Source organism: Dermacentor silvarum, chromosome 7, assembly GCF_013339745.2.
Source record: "Dermacentor silvarum isolate Dsil-2018 chromosome 7, BIME_Dsil_1.4, whole genome shotgun sequence".
NCBI lineage: Eukaryota > Metazoa > Arthropoda > Arachnida > Ixodida > Ixodidae > Dermacentor > Dermacentor silvarum.
Window position 1 is genome coordinate 16740069 of NC_051160.1, and position 15223 is coordinate 16755291.

Here is a 15223-nt window from a genome sequence, read left to right on the forward strand (position 1 = left end):
TATCATAAGGCTGTTAATAGCAGTGCTTTCCCGACTCTTTTGCTTGCTGATGCCAAGTCATCACGCTGTTATGCCAGGCATTTGAGTATGACTATATAAATAAATGTTGGCCCTAAATGTTATGCTTTGGTGCTACAACTATGTCACTATTGCTGTACTGTAACAGATCTGAGTCGCCTGGGGTTACTGTGCCAGTATAATACTGTAGTATGCAAGTATGGCTGTCAAGTATGCAAACCACCTTATACTAAAGGCATCTGTTATTCTGGGCCTTCCATCTGTGCTTTCCTTCCCTGCACTAGTGGTACCTACCTTGGGCAGCAGTATGAAGGTTGTGTCGAAACAGCATTCAAGTGCAAATTATGAGAGTAGAAGGTCAAGTTATGCCAGCTTCGCCATTGTAAGTCAAGCTTACATTGGCAATGTAGATAGCGTGATAAAAGGATTTCGTATTGTCACATTATTGTGGTGGTGCCAATTGACAACCTGATAACAGCAATAATGCAGTGAAAAACAAATACCGCTAAAAAGTAGAACAATGCGTGGCAGTATGACAAGGGGGTTGGTTGTCAACTTCTCCTTCCATCACACAGCATAGTAGCTGCACAAAAACAGCAAAAAGATCTTGTACACAAGACAACCAATTCAGTTCTAGTATTACTGTTTTGGTACTTCCTAGTACATTGTCATAATTGAGTAAAAAAATGTTCATGATTTCTAACCTGAGGTTTTGCGTTGAAGTAATCATGTAAGAATTAAACCTGAGGACCCTTATCAAAGTGGTCCATTCACTACACCTGACATCAGTGTGACAATTACAGCTAAACAAAATAGATCAAGCCTGTATGACTTCTACTTAATCGTTATTGCACTTTTCTTGAATAAGATGTTTTTATTTCTTGAAGCATTGGGATTTAATTGAATCAGAGGTTGGATGAAATTGATTAGGAAACTAAGCACAAATGGTAACAAGCTGAGCATGAGATCAACATGGGGGGTTCTTCATTGTTTGTGTCTGTTTACTATTCTAGCTTCCCTAATGTAACAATGATTACCATCACGCGACATCCCTAACATTATCCTAATTGAACCACCTTGCCATATTTCCATTTCTCCAGTCTTGCTGGCTGTTTCTGAGCACCCGAGCAGAAAGGGACTGCCAAAAACAGGCAAAGTGTACCACCACCAAGGCACACACTGAAACATGTTCCATGTGATTGCTGTTTGAACTATTGCATTGCTTTTTCTGTTTGAGCGTTAACATACCTTCCAACTCTGTCGAATTTTTGATAAGGTTCTTGAATTTGGGCACATTCTGTGACTTTACGAAAGTTGCATTAGGTTTTACAAAACTTCTTTCACTTGAGTTTGCCAACTTGTGAACTCAAACTTTCATTGGGCATGTTGAATGAACCAAGATGCAATGTACAGTAGGCATAAGTAGGAAACATTCCAGGTGAGGATGATTGCTGAAGTTCCACAGGATTGCAACTAGCATTGTAGTACTGCGAAACTTTATCCGGCATTTATTGCCAGTCATTATCATCACCTTTTAAACTTAACCACCAAGGTAATTGTTAATACTTTCTGTTGAGAATAAAAGTGATAATAGACAAGTTGGCACTGTGCTCATGCTGTCAAGGAGTTTGTGTATTTGAAGTACACAGTAGCACCCATTCATGTGTGTACTGATTTTGTACACTATCTTTCAGGTGTGTGCTGGTGTTATACAACACACGCAAGAACCGGCAGCAGCACATCTTGAATGCATCCAAGAAGACCATCACGTGCTTGGCCTTCTCCTGGGATGGCAAGTACCTGGCCACTGGCGAGGTAGGTGCACTGCTATGGCTTGGCCACTAGCTTGACCACTAGCTTGACCACTAGCTTGACCACTGACCACTGTCCTTGCAGTGTGGGCATCAGCCTCATGTGCGCATCTGGGATGTCGCTGAGAAGACCCAGGCAGCTGAGTTTCCGGGCCACAAATTTGGCGTCACCTGCGTGGTATGTTGTGTTGGATTATTGCAGTATTGTCAACGTAATCTTACTGGGTGGATGTCCATTTGACGCCACCCTTGGATTAGCTCCAAAACGTTGAAATTAGTACTTTCAGCCTTCGCCCAACTGGAAACAGGAAGGGCACATAGAAGAAGAAGGAGCCAACCGAAAAAGGTGTTGACTAACAAATGCTTTATTGGCTTTAATAAGCACGTTATTATCAAAGAAACGAGCAAGGAAAATGTCCAGAGAATGTGTGTGTCTTCGCCTAAACTATCTCCATTTTTAGATCTTGTTTGGGTTTTGTTCAACAACTTCCTCCTGTGCAGGCATTCTCTCCCAACCTCAAATATGTGGTGTCAGTGGGCACCCAGCACGACATGGTGGTCAACGTGTGGGACTGGCGCAGCAACACCAAGCTGGCCTCCAACAAAGTGTCGGCCAAGGTAAGGGGCCACTGTGTGGGTCTGTGCCTTCCAGTATAGACCAGAATCTTTTACTTTCAAACCTGCGTTTAGAGCAAGCGCACTATCTCGACCCCCCCCCCCCCTTTGTCACCATCTGTCGGCACTACCCATGCAGGGGCAACGGGTTTGTGACGGGCAGGATACCTGGCTCTGTGGTATCCTTCTCGCTCGTTCGCCAGTTTCCCCAGCCCCTGCAAAGGATGGTTGCCACCAATAGGCGCTCCAGATTCTGGTCTATTGACACAGCTTTCTTCTCTGCAGGTCAAGGCAGTGTCCTTCTCCTCTGGCGGGCACTACTTCGTCACCGTGGGCAACCGCCACGTCAAGTTCTGGTACCTGGAATACTCTCGGGGGACTAAGGTATGCTACCCATGCATGCCTTTAACGCCAACTGGTTTCGGTTGTGTTTAACGGGCTGTTGTTGATAACTATGGCTGCACCTTCTGCACTGGTATGGTGTTTATAATCATGGAGTAAAGAAAAAGCTAGGAGTGAGCGTGACGTCAGGTACCAAACCTTTGCAAGGCAACCTCCTCTGATGTCATTCTTCCCCTGCTTTCACTTGGGAATCGTGGGAAATACGCACTTTGCACATTGAATTTTGGGAACAGCACGCTGTATGTGACTTAATTTGTGGTCCGTTTGAGTGCCGCTGGCTGCTTAGGTTGCCACCGTTTTCTCCAGCTTGTGCCGCTCGCTTTCTGCTTGCTGCATTTGATGCCTTTCATTCTCGTCCTGAATACCTGGAAACATTGTTGCCGTTGCAACAGCAACACTTACTCCAGAGTGTCCGCATGATTAGCTAAGCATTATGACTGAGTGTCTGTGCGAGCAGCTCAGCAGACAAGCAGGCGATTAACCCAGCACAGCAACGCGGGGTGACTAGAAAAAACTGCTTGCCATCGTGTACCTAAGCGAAACATAGTGCTTCCTTTTTATTTTGTAGGACAAGGCTTCAAGATTGTCACATGATGCTCCCTCCTAGTTTTTTATTCCTTCCTCCATGCTTGTAATGCACTTCTGGAAAATTCCTTCACTTGTGGAAAGAAACTCGGTGCCAGCAGGTTACCCTGTGTGCCTTGCAGTACAAGCCTGAGCCCGTGCCGCTGATGGGCCGGTCGGCCATTCTTGGGGACCAACGCAACAACTACTTTTGTGGCGTGGCCTGTGGGCGGGGTGAGTGCCAGGGAAGCACCTTTGCCATCACCCGGTCGGGCCTATTGTGCGAGTTCAACAGCCGCCGCCTGCTCGACAAGTGGGTGGAACTCAGGGTGCGTATCCTCTTGCTCTGCCTTGTTCCCAGCTACCAGTGTGTGACCTTATTGGGCCGGTGATTGATTCATGAACGAGGTTCAGAAGCATGTCCTTGTGCTGCTGTGTTGATTGCAGCAAAATAGGTAATGAGGGTTATGCAGTTAATTACTAGAGAAACTGCGAGTTTAGTTTGCTTTTCACAGCAAAGCTGTATATGGCTATACATAGAAACTTTATTGGACTGGGAAAGATCTTAAGGAGGGGTGGGGTCGGAGCCTCTCAGTCCAGGGCCCCACTGGCCTCTGCCGCCTGCCTGACCTGGCTAATTGAGGACTTTTGGCTTGCCAGGTCGAAGTCGGCGAGCTGTGCCTCCCACTGCTCCATTGTAGTACTGATATTTGGCCTATGACCAGTATTTGGCCGGTCTGTATTTTATGCCAATTGGTGGCCTCTTCCCCGCTAAGTTGTGGGTGAGACAGCAGATATTTTCTGCGGACTCTGCGCTAATGAGCAAGGATGTCTGGCATTTAAATTGATGGGATTTTGTGAGCGATAGTGCGAGTGGTTGGGGTTATAAGAGGACGCCGTCGCTCGGTTAGTAGACCCTCATGGTGGCCACGAAGCTCTGGATCTTAGCCATATACATTCCAGTACAGGGGAATGTATGTGGCTAAGATCTGGGGTTTCGTGGCATCTGTGTGCAGAAACTATCACCATCAGCAATGGCTCGAGCATCGTCGTCTTCCACAGCTGGCTCATTGGCGCCTCTCGGCGCAACCGTGCAAATGTGCTTGTGCCACTGCTCACGCGTTCGTCGTCGCAGTCTTCTTCCACAGCTGGCTCCGTTGCCACTCATCATTTCAGCGTAGAATTTAACTTCTTTTCTATCGTCGTAATGGGGAGGTCGCGTTTACAGGGGTATGAGCCAATGCTTAAGGGGGTATGAGCCATTCATTGTCTTACGTGACGGACGCATTTAATAACAGAGGTGATACGTGAATGTGTGTGCGTACCTATCATCACGATGGACCACCGATAAGGACAATACATATGTTCATACCTTTGTTCAAAATTCTGTGCCACCTCTGTATCGTGCTAAACAGCTTCGACTGGTCGTCCACCTTCACAGAGTGGAATGGCACATGAATTTTTATTTATGATAAATGAATATGCCTGTAAATGGAAGTAATTTTTCTGAGTTATGTAACAATACATATACGGTGCTATGAAGTTACGCAGATATTTTTTCTATCATCTGTTGACACTTTTTTGGTTTGTTTGTCCACTAATGCTTATTTTGTGCTGCTGCTGCCCACTGTAGAGACAGTTGCCCAGTCAAGCTGCTGTTTGATGCAGCTTTTTGAAACTGCCCTCTTCTGTGTGTTCAAGGAAAAATAAACCTGATTTGATTTGAGTGACCACAAGGAAAGAAGTTCTCTTTGCTCTTGTCTACCCCCTGTGCAGAGCAGCTGTGCAAACTGCATCACTGTGGGGCGGGACTGCCTGTTTGTGGGCTGTGCGGACGGTGTGGTGCGATGCTTCAGTCCGTCGACGCTGCACTTCCTGGCAACGCTGCCGCGGCCCCACCCGCTAGGACTGGACTTGGCCCTCGCAACGGGAGTGGGGGGCGCCCCTCCTGTGGTTGTTGGAGGAAGCTCGGCCCCACCCCGGCACCCTCACACAGTGGCACTCTGCTTCGACGAGGTGCATCGGCGGCTGACGTGTGTCTACAACGACCACAGCCTGTTTGTGTGGGACGTGGGCGACCTGAAGCGCATTGGAAAGTGCCACTCCTACCTCTTCCACAGTGCCTGCATCTGGGGCATTGAGGTCAGTGGTTCGAAACCTTTTAGGGGAACGTTGCTGAATGCTGTTGGTTTGAGCTTAGACCTTCTTGATCGTCCTGTGTTTTTGTTCTGTTTTGAAGGTGTTGGGTGTTGTGAGGGTTTGCAACTTGCGGCTCTGTGGGAAATTTGAATGCTCCGCAAAACAGTTGGGTTGCAACCAATCTGTAATTTGTATTGTCAAAGGCGTGTTTCATACCAGATGCCTTTGATTGTTGCGCCTGTTTAAACTTGTGCAGGTGTCATTAAAGGGCCTTGTCAGAAACACATTTGGTATATGAACAAGGTGGAAGTGACCAGCCTAGAGCCTCACCAAGCGGTCTTCGTTTTGTGGGGCACTGTTCAGCGATATGGTTGCCCCGGTGGTACAATTCGTTGCAATGCATAAGGAAGTTCAGAACATGTTCGTGTTCTCGGCTGCCTGTAAAACGGCTGAAAATGGTTGTGGTGGAATGCATTCCCTTTCTGCAAATGAAGTCACTCTGCAGCTCTTCTATTTTGCCTCAGGGTTGGCCTGGCATGATGGTGCTTGACATTGATGGTGCATGCACAACCTGAGAATGACATTGCGAGTAGTGTGTCGGGCTGGTCACTTGCCAACCTGAAGCTCTACCATTGCTGTAGAGGTAACTATACTGGAAGGCTCCTGAATTGCACCACTATCTGAACACATGCATGGTGCTTTTCACCACCGCTAACTGCGCACTCAGCAGCTGTTTTGATGCTTGAATAATTTATCAGTTATGAGTGTAGTGTGAGGTCAGCGCAAAGCTGACCCACTTATCTGCAGCCCTGTTGGCCCTCCTGCATGATGTTCACACAAATTGTGTCAGTGTTGTCACGTGGTATCTTGTGATACTGGTTGGGGTGTCCTTCGTCCATGGGTGTCTCGGAGAGGTTCATGCTCAGACTGCTGAACTCAGCAGTTCGAGCAGTTGCATCAGTGACACAGTGTTGGTGGGGTAGATTGCCAGCATTGAAGGGAACTTGCCGAACGTCTCTATACCAAATGTCACATTTAGAGGCGCCCTGCAAAGCCTTTTTGCCAAAATGGAGTACACAGTGGAGTGAGTGCAGTGCCTTTCAATGAATATACAGTGGAATCTCGATACGATTCCTCAGTTTCATGTTGCCTGTCGCCATCCCCAGCGCAGACCTTGGCAGCGCACCAGAAGGTGCTTCCATTGGTGAAAGTGCACACAGTGCCACCTGCGCTTCCACCAATGAGAGAAAATAGTTTCGTCATGTGACGCAAAGCTCGGTTCCCTTCAAGACCACCAGATGGTGTTGCTCTTTACAAAAAAAAAAAAAAAAGATAGGTAGGACATTGGGCAAAATAAGAGCAAGAGCTTGGTGGCGCAACCCACGGCCCTGTTTCAAAGGGGATGCTTATAGCAACCCTCCATCCATCCATCCATCCATCCAAAAGCAGTGGAACCCACTGATTGTACCTGCAGTGTTGTGGAAGTTTTGCAGCTGTGTGGCCACACCTCGCCTTTCCTTTTTATGAGTCGGTAGTGGTGCAGGCGTTTACTGCCATGTCTCATTAACCAGGTGGTGTTTATGAGAGCGCCGGCGGTGGCTCGCTCGGTGGGGTGCTGCTTGCCTGGCTGCGCCAGTGTGTGAAACACACTGGCGAGGAGCTTAGATTGGAGAGGAGCTGCACACATTGGAGAGGAGCTTAGAAATTTAAACCAGAACGCTGTAAAACAATCTTTGCATTGAATTGTCATGAAGGAAGCAGGACCTTCCGCCCTCCCAAGCAATACGGTGAGATCAGTAGCGAAAACACCTATCCCACATCACAGCTCACGTTTAAACATTGATGTTACAAGCTCGTAACCGTCGTGTGATATTCCTTTTTTTCTTCTTTCCACGATCAACTTACTGGTAACCCTTCAAGGTTGACGTCTGACAAATGTGGCGTAGAACAACAGAGGAGCGCTGACAGTGTGGGCAGGACACGTTAACAACTGCCACTTCTCCATTTATTAGAAGATTGGAGGGCTGTGTGATGAGCCTATGACATCATAGGTGGAGCATGTGAGAGAGTGCCTTGAAGTTACAGAAGAGAGGGAGTGACCTTTTCTGTGAGATTGTAGGCTCCCTGCTCATGCAAGAGAAAATATATTTGGCTTGTGTGTTTGTGGCAGCTTTGTTGGCAGACCTTGAACATTTTCTTACTTTTCAAAAAGTCTTGCAGCCATATAACGCAACAAACATGTCACACAAACACGGTTGTTATTTGGCAGGCTTGTGCTGCAGGAACCAAACATCTCAGCAGCGAGAATATCGACAAGCAAACATATGGGTTGTTGAACTTGAAAATCTTGCAGCTTACATTTGATCCCTATATATATGGTGCCTGTGCATATTTCAGATATAATGGAGGCCATTGTAAATGTTCCAGCAGATAGTGCTGTTATAGTGGGCAGTGGCACAAGTTTCCCACCTTGTTAGAAGATGCTGTAACAGTTTCAGCGTAAGAGCAATAAGACACCGAATAACTTTCCTGTAGACATTTGCATAATGGTAAGAAACGGTTTAGTGTAATGACAGCAAATATGGCAGATGATGGCACTGGATGTTTGATACCATATGGTGTTGGCAGCATCATTTTTATAGCACGCTTTCAGTGCGGACTGATTTACTGTCAGTGTAGGGAATGTTACAGCCTGCAGCTGGGTACTGTGGGTAGGGAAGCAAGCCTTTCATGTTGTGAGCTCATTTCTAAGCCTACTTATTTCCATCTTCTTGGAAATTAGTGAGACTGTCTTTGTTAATTTCTAAACGTATGACCAAATTTGAAATTGTACACCCATCAAAGGGTAAGTTGCTTATATTTGACATTGGTCAGTGAACCAATTTCATTAATGTCACCGCACAGAACTACCCGGCCAGTGGAGATCTGCTGCCAGCCGGCACGTTTCTTACCTGTTCGAGTGATGACACGATCCGAGTATGGAACCTGGATCGAGCGGCAGCTGGCAGTCGCAACATCTACTGTCCCGTAAGTGCTGTTCGGATCTTGGGGTTGTCCTTCCTTACCAGTGTGCGGTCTCACCCAGGAACTTCTCAGTATCCTGTACATGGATCCAAACCTGACCTTCATCTGTGATGCCGACTTCCAAGGTAAGGGCATGACAAGCTACTCGGTATTTGGAATGACTCCAAAGACTTCGATGCATAGCAAGTGTTTCTTTTTTTTTTTATCAACCTTGGCCACTTATTGCATGCTCTTTATGGGCAGCTTAAAGATGCAGTCATGCTGTAAGCAGTCGCTTTGTGCAGGTGGCAGCAGTGACAAGGTGGACACAACATACGATGGCAAGAACGGCGTTCGCTGCCTCTGTATCAGCCCGAACGGGAAACAGCTAGCCTCGGGCGACCGCACGGGCAACATTCGGTGCGTTGGGCATGTCATTCCCTATGGACGATTACATTTAGCCCTAACATGGTATTGTTGACAGTATGGTGCTAGTTTTCTCCTGCCCTTGCTTGCACCATTGTGCATACTGCGCCGAAGGTCAACTTGTTGCATGACATGCATTGCAGCAAATTCTAAAGGGCTTGCTGAGACAGTGAGGTGATCACAGCTTACTATGAGCGGCTACTTGTCACAGTTTCTTGGGCTTTGTCTCATAGCTGATTTATCATCCTCGAAGACACCATCAGTCAATCAGTAAATTTGTTACCGCATCTCGAATGCTCTGACAGCATGGTATTTGATGCATATTCTTGACTTCGTGTCTCTCTTAGCTTAGTAGAACATTAAGGTGGCATAAATTGGCACACTAATTACTGTGCACATCATTAATTTGAAATGCATAATTAAGCTTAAAAGTTGCTCACCATTGTCACTTACCACAAAATTGTCTTCTAATCCATAACCATACCACAACCTAGATGGAAGCATGTTCTGTCGTTAACTCGCAAGTTAGGCTGTTGCCAATGATGCAAGCATGGTTTCATATCTTAATGTATAATGTGCAGCCAATTCATGGGCCCCGTTTTCTTGAAAAAAGGTGCATGTTATAATTGGGTAAAGACAGTGATGATGATGTGTAGTGTTTAATGGAGCAAGGGCTAGGTCTGGCCAACAAGTGCCAAGCATTGATCATGAGTTTTCAATGTAGCAAGAAATTGCAAAGGGTAGGTATAACATGTCTGTAAAAGGGCCTAAAAACAGTTGCTGTGAAGTGGTGAAACATATATGTATTAAAATTATGTCTAATGAATAGTGAGGTGTCTTATAATCATGTAAGATATATGCTACAAAAAGAGTATACTAATATAAGTCTGTGATGCTAGCACTACGTCTCACCAGGATGCTTAAAGGCCAGCAGCAGTGAAATTTCACTTGTCTAAATGGGTTATAAATGAGTGGTATGTAGGTACTACTGAAGCAATCTTGGCAAAGTTGCAGGGCTGGTGATTGTATAATTTTCACATTAGCAGCACCTGAACAGACGACATGTGCACCTCTGCTATTAGTGCACTGCAGGTAGCCGTGGGCAACGGCTAATCTCGGAGATCCTGCCAAGGAACTACGTGTTCTTAGTCTTGTATCACTTCCGGCAAGTGGTAATGGCAATGTTCTTTGGTTTTCCAGTTTTGGCGTAAAATGCATTTATTTTCGCAAGCCTTGCATGACGCATCCGCTAGTATTTCAAACGTACAATGTTGCATGGAGGCTGCTCTGTGTCTCCTTTATTTGAAACTAGGCTATTTACGAAGCCCAAAATTTGGTTGCAGTTGGCCTTTAAGTGGAAGGGCCTGAAGGGCATGTGCTCTACAAAATGCTACTATTGCAGCTGCAGCCTCTGGTGAGAAGATGGGTTACGAAGCACAACGTGTGATACTACCTCGGGGAGCATGAGTGAACAGAAAGTGGCCTTTCCTGCATTCTTAGCTTGTGACTGACTGTAGCAGTCTTTGTCTCCTGTTCCCCTCTGTGCACAGAATTCACCAGCTGCAAAGGACGGGTGCCCAAGAGGTCTGCAAGATCGAAGCTCACGACTCTGAAGTGCTGTGCCTGGAGTACTCGGGGCCTCCGGACGAGGGTGGCAGGTTGCTGGCCTCGGGCAGTCGTGATCGTTTCGTGCACCTCTTTGATGTCGACCAGGACTATGCCTTCCAGCAGACACTGGACGACCATTCCTCCTCCATCACAGCCGTGCGATTTGTGCGGGGGACCCCGCCAGGCACGCTGCAGATGATTTCCTGCGGCGCTGACAAGTCAATAGTTTTTCGTAAGGCACAACAGGTAGGTAGGCCACGTGGATACTTTTCGTTTGGGACAGCCAACTCTTGCAGCTGTGTGGTCCTTCTTTCTTTAGGTGCTCTGTAAGGGCGTGCGAATGTATTCAAAACTTTCAAATAAGAAATTAAACATTCCCCTATATAATTTGGTGTTCAAATCGAATAGTTGAATGTTTTAAATCGCCAACAAACATTTAAAAAAATCACCAACTGTGCACGATCACGCATCGTGCACATTAGAGCGAAATTGTGATAAATTTCATCCCAGTGACTACGGTAGACACAGAAAACGAGAAGTTATGTAGTGGAGCACACTATGTTGCTCAGGGAGGCAGATGCCTCATGCTAAACTGCTATCATTTGCAATCACCGATGAGTCCTGAGTTAGCGAATAAACTGCTTAATAGCAGCTAGTGCTCCATCTGTGCTTTTAGTATTTGTATTATTTTGGTAGTGTTCAGGATGTAAACATCTGTCCTCAAAAACTTTCTGTGCTATTATTGCATGGATCCATACTAGCCTTTGGCTAAGGATCCAGAAAGTGATGCCCATGTATTGTATCAAAAAAATGGACGTAATAAAAAAAGAATTTGAATCTGAATAAACAATTCTTTAAAATGTGCACTGTTATAGCAGAAATTTGGCTAGCATTGTGAATATACTAGGATCTTAAGATCATATTGTACTGATGGTGAAAATGCGTGTTAATTATTCAAAAATTGTTAGAAAAGTATTTGACATTCGATATGTTTCTGGCACGATTTGATTCGAATTCGGTTCGGTCTCAAAAATTACTTTTCACGCACCCCTAGTTCTTTGTAGTCTGTTTCTGGTGACCGACCATGCAGTGTTGTAGTGTGTCTGAAAAGTGCCCTCTTTGGCCACTCCACTGTTGCAGGCTCAGGGCCCACCGGTGTTCTCACGGAAACACCATGTGGTGGGAAAAAGCACGCTTTATGACATGGAGGTCGATAGCTCACAGGAGCAGGTGCTAGCCGCGTGCCAGGATCGACAGGTGCGTGTCTATGCACTGGCCTCCGGAAAGAACACACGCTGCTTCCGGGGAAGTCCTGCTGAGGAGGGCACGCTCATCAAGGTATGTTGCTGCTTACAGGTGATCAGTGTTCGGAGCCAAGGAAAATGTGGAGGAGTGGAAGTGGTTTCATGCTTGTTTTGCTTGGTTGGTCTGGCCATTTTGATAGCTGGCACCAGCAACCATTCAGCAAGCCATATTAACGAATCATCTGGTGGGCCTTGTGGCAGGTGGCTTTGGACCCGACAGGCACGTACCTGGCCACCAGCTGCACGGACAAGACGTTGGCGCTCTACGAGTACAGCACGGGCGAGTGCCTGGCTTCGATGCTGGGCCATTCGGAGCTGGTTACTGGGCTGCGGTTTAGCCACGACGGTCGCCACCTCATCTCGGTCTCTGGTGACAGGTGCGTGGGAAGTCTTGCTTCTCTGGCTTCAGACGACGAGCTCTGACGGGCCATTGCTGCTTCCTTTGCAGTTGCATCTTTGTGTGGCGGCTGCCCCCAGAGGTGAGCCAGGTGATCTGCAGCAACCAGGCTGGTGTGCCCTTGCCCACCACATGGCAGGATGCAAGGTGCGTGTCGAAGATATCCAGTTTAGTGGGTCGTGGGTTACAACACAGCATGCACCCTGCGGCGGCTGTGCTGTACAGGCATAACGGGTGGGAAGCACGTGTCGAGCATGACAGGTACAGGCTTGACAGGTGCGAAGCCCCTCTCATGCGTGTACTGTATAATTGTGGGACGCAGTTACTTGACACCCTGTCTGTTCATCACAATCAAATGTGCACAACCCAGTATATAATGCTGGAGCAAAAGGTGTGATAAATTTTATCCTGGTGGCCATAGTATACATAAAACATGAGAAATGGAGCATGCTACATTGCTTAGGGAGCCAGATTATTTTTTTTTTCCTAAACTGCTGTAATTCTCACTTTCGTAAAAGTCCTGGGTGTGCGAACAGACTGTTCATTTGTGTCCAATGCTGCATTTGTGCTTTTAATGAACAACGCTTGATAATGTGCTATGGAATGGCAAAACATCTGAGTGTTGTGCATGGACTTCTCTTTCTCGTGCAGCGCTGCCCTGGAGGCCGAGCGAGACACGTGAGTGCAGACGGCTACAGTAATGCGTAATTTGTGGGCATTGCTGCTCGGACGCTAGCTTTCCATCATTGCCTGCTTTGTTGTCAGCTTCTGGGAGACAAGTGCCTCGTGTGATATTGTAAGCCATTGGTGGCATGTCTGGGGTCGATTACACAATCTTGCGGAGCTGAGACCACCTCACTCTAAGCCACGGTGCGCACAATTGTGCCCACTGTTGTGCTTGTCATGGTAACTCGTTTTATGCTTCTCATAGGATTTCTACACCCATCTTCTGACCTCATGGTGCTGGCAATTTTAGTAAATGTGTGAGTTTCACAAGTTGTAATTAATTACACATCACTATTACACATTAGTAGGATGGATAACCGGTGGGCCATTAGAGTTATAGAATGGGTACCAAGAGAAGGGAAGCGCAGTTGAGGATGGCAGAAAACTGGGTGGGGTGATGAAGTTAGGAAATTTGCAGGCGCAAGTTGGAATCAGCTAGTGCAAAGCCGGGGTAATTGGAGATCGTAGGGAGAGGCCTTCGTCCTGCAGTGGACATAAATTTTAGGCTGATGATGATGATGATCACACATCCCTGTTATGCGTGATTGAGTGATCTGTTAACGCAGCATTGTGAAGAACGTAATGCCGCCAGACTGTTGCCTCTTTGGTGCTTAGGTGTCACATTTAGTAATGCATGGGAATTTCAGTAAGCTCCAGTGGCAGTTTCGTAATGTCAAACTTTGATAGAACAAAATCATGCCTGCAGCAAAGTATTTTGTGAAATAGTAAATTTTGGTTGAGTCGGGGTTTATAAATTTCAGCAGTGGAGCTTGCATTGCAGCTTGTGATGAGAAACCTGGCAGATGGCATCTTGTGGCATAATTTAAGTCACTGAGCAATTGCATGCAGAATGCCAAGGTGATGGGATCGAGTCACTAATACCGTATAAACCCGTGTAAGGGTAGCATCCCATGTAAGGGCCACACCCCCAACTTGGCAGCACAAAATTTGAAAGAAAAAAGAAAAATTCATCCGAGAAGCAATCGTGTTCGGTGCACTGATGCTGCATGCACGCATCGGCGAATTCTTTCACATTAGTGAATTTGTGCGCATCAGCTAATTTTTGCGTGTTGTTACTAGATGGCGAGAGCTGCACTTTGACTTCTGACGGTTGGGGCATGGCCACAATCGGCTCCTCTGTGTTTCTCTCTAACAGTGCGCAAGTCACCAGTGCCATCTTTTCTTTGCGCGGTTAGTTTTTGCAGCCAGCTTCTTCGGCTCAGCTGTCAGCTGCCAGGAGTCCGCAATGGAGTGGAAGCATGTGATGACGTACGGCGCTTGCATCCATGGCATGGAAGATTATTTAATCCACGAATGTGCTGGCGAACCGAGCGTAAGCAGCAGTGGCAGTGATAGCGAAGATCAGTAACGTGTAGTGCACGACGTGCATGAATAAATGAATAAATTTATGCAGAGGATAGCGTTCGCTGTTGTGGTGGTGGGCGATCACTTTGGGTTACGCCGGATTTTATACTCATTGTAGGAAAAATTAAATGACCCGTACCAGTGTAAGAGCTTCAACAAAATCGCAAGAAGAAACGTGTGGCCCTTACAGGGGTTTATACGGTATGTACTTGCCAACCCTAGTGTGCTGAACCCAAAGCATGCTGACAGAGGCACTTTACTTCATTGTTCATGCAGTTGCTACCCATGTCTATCCTCCTTGTGATTCTGGCCCCTCGCTATCACCAGAGTGATGGGGCATGCCTTCTGGCTCTTGAGGCTGCAGGTATTGCCATGCATGTACTGAAAATGGTGCAGGCCTTTGTTTCTATGTGGGGTAGTTGTCATTGATGAGCCCATGTGGCATTTTTTTTTTTATTGTTTCCTGATAGTATCCTTTTGAAGCAGCCGAGGCCCTCTGCACGCAGGCGGTCGTCCTCTGTGGCCGTGGCACGGCCCTTGGTGTCTGGCAGCCCGCAGGAGGAGTCGTCTCCCGAGTACCGCTTCACGCTGGGGCCCCTGCCATCGTGGGCCAAGAAGCAGGTGCTGGACAATTTTCTTAGTGTTTTCTCCTTGCACCCTTACGGAAACATGCTGTATCAGCACAAATGTAGCATGACTACGGAGACAAGCAAGATGTTTGCTCAAGAAAGCTTTTCTTTAAAAACCACCGTTATATTTGAGACCAGTCCACACTCCTGTGGACTGATGTCAAAGCCTGCAAATAACAATGCTGAATGTATTATTGTATGATGCATATCAAAAAG

General features: G+C 46.8%; 1 protein-coding gene across 1 annotated transcript in view; it reads left to right on the forward strand.

The window, feature by feature from the left end:
• Positions 1-15223, forward strand: part of LOC119457611 (mitogen-activated protein kinase-binding protein 1-like) — a 28148-nt gene that overhangs the window by 2085 nt on the left and 10840 nt on the right. The window contains 15 exon segments of the mRNA XM_037719232.2: positions 1713-1833; positions 1915-2007; positions 2331-2447; positions 2730-2828; positions 3554-3739; positions 5187-5552; positions 8454-8576; positions 8635-8698; positions 8858-8972; positions 10529-10832; positions 11727-11924; positions 12092-12267; positions 12339-12434; positions 12939-12965; positions 14885-14999. Of these exon segments, the coding sequence (XP_037575160.1) occupies positions 1713-1833; positions 1915-2007; positions 2331-2447; positions 2730-2828; positions 3554-3739; positions 5187-5552; positions 8454-8576; positions 8635-8698; positions 8858-8972; positions 10529-10832; positions 11727-11924; positions 12092-12267; positions 12339-12434; positions 12939-12965; positions 14885-14999 (2200 nt within the window).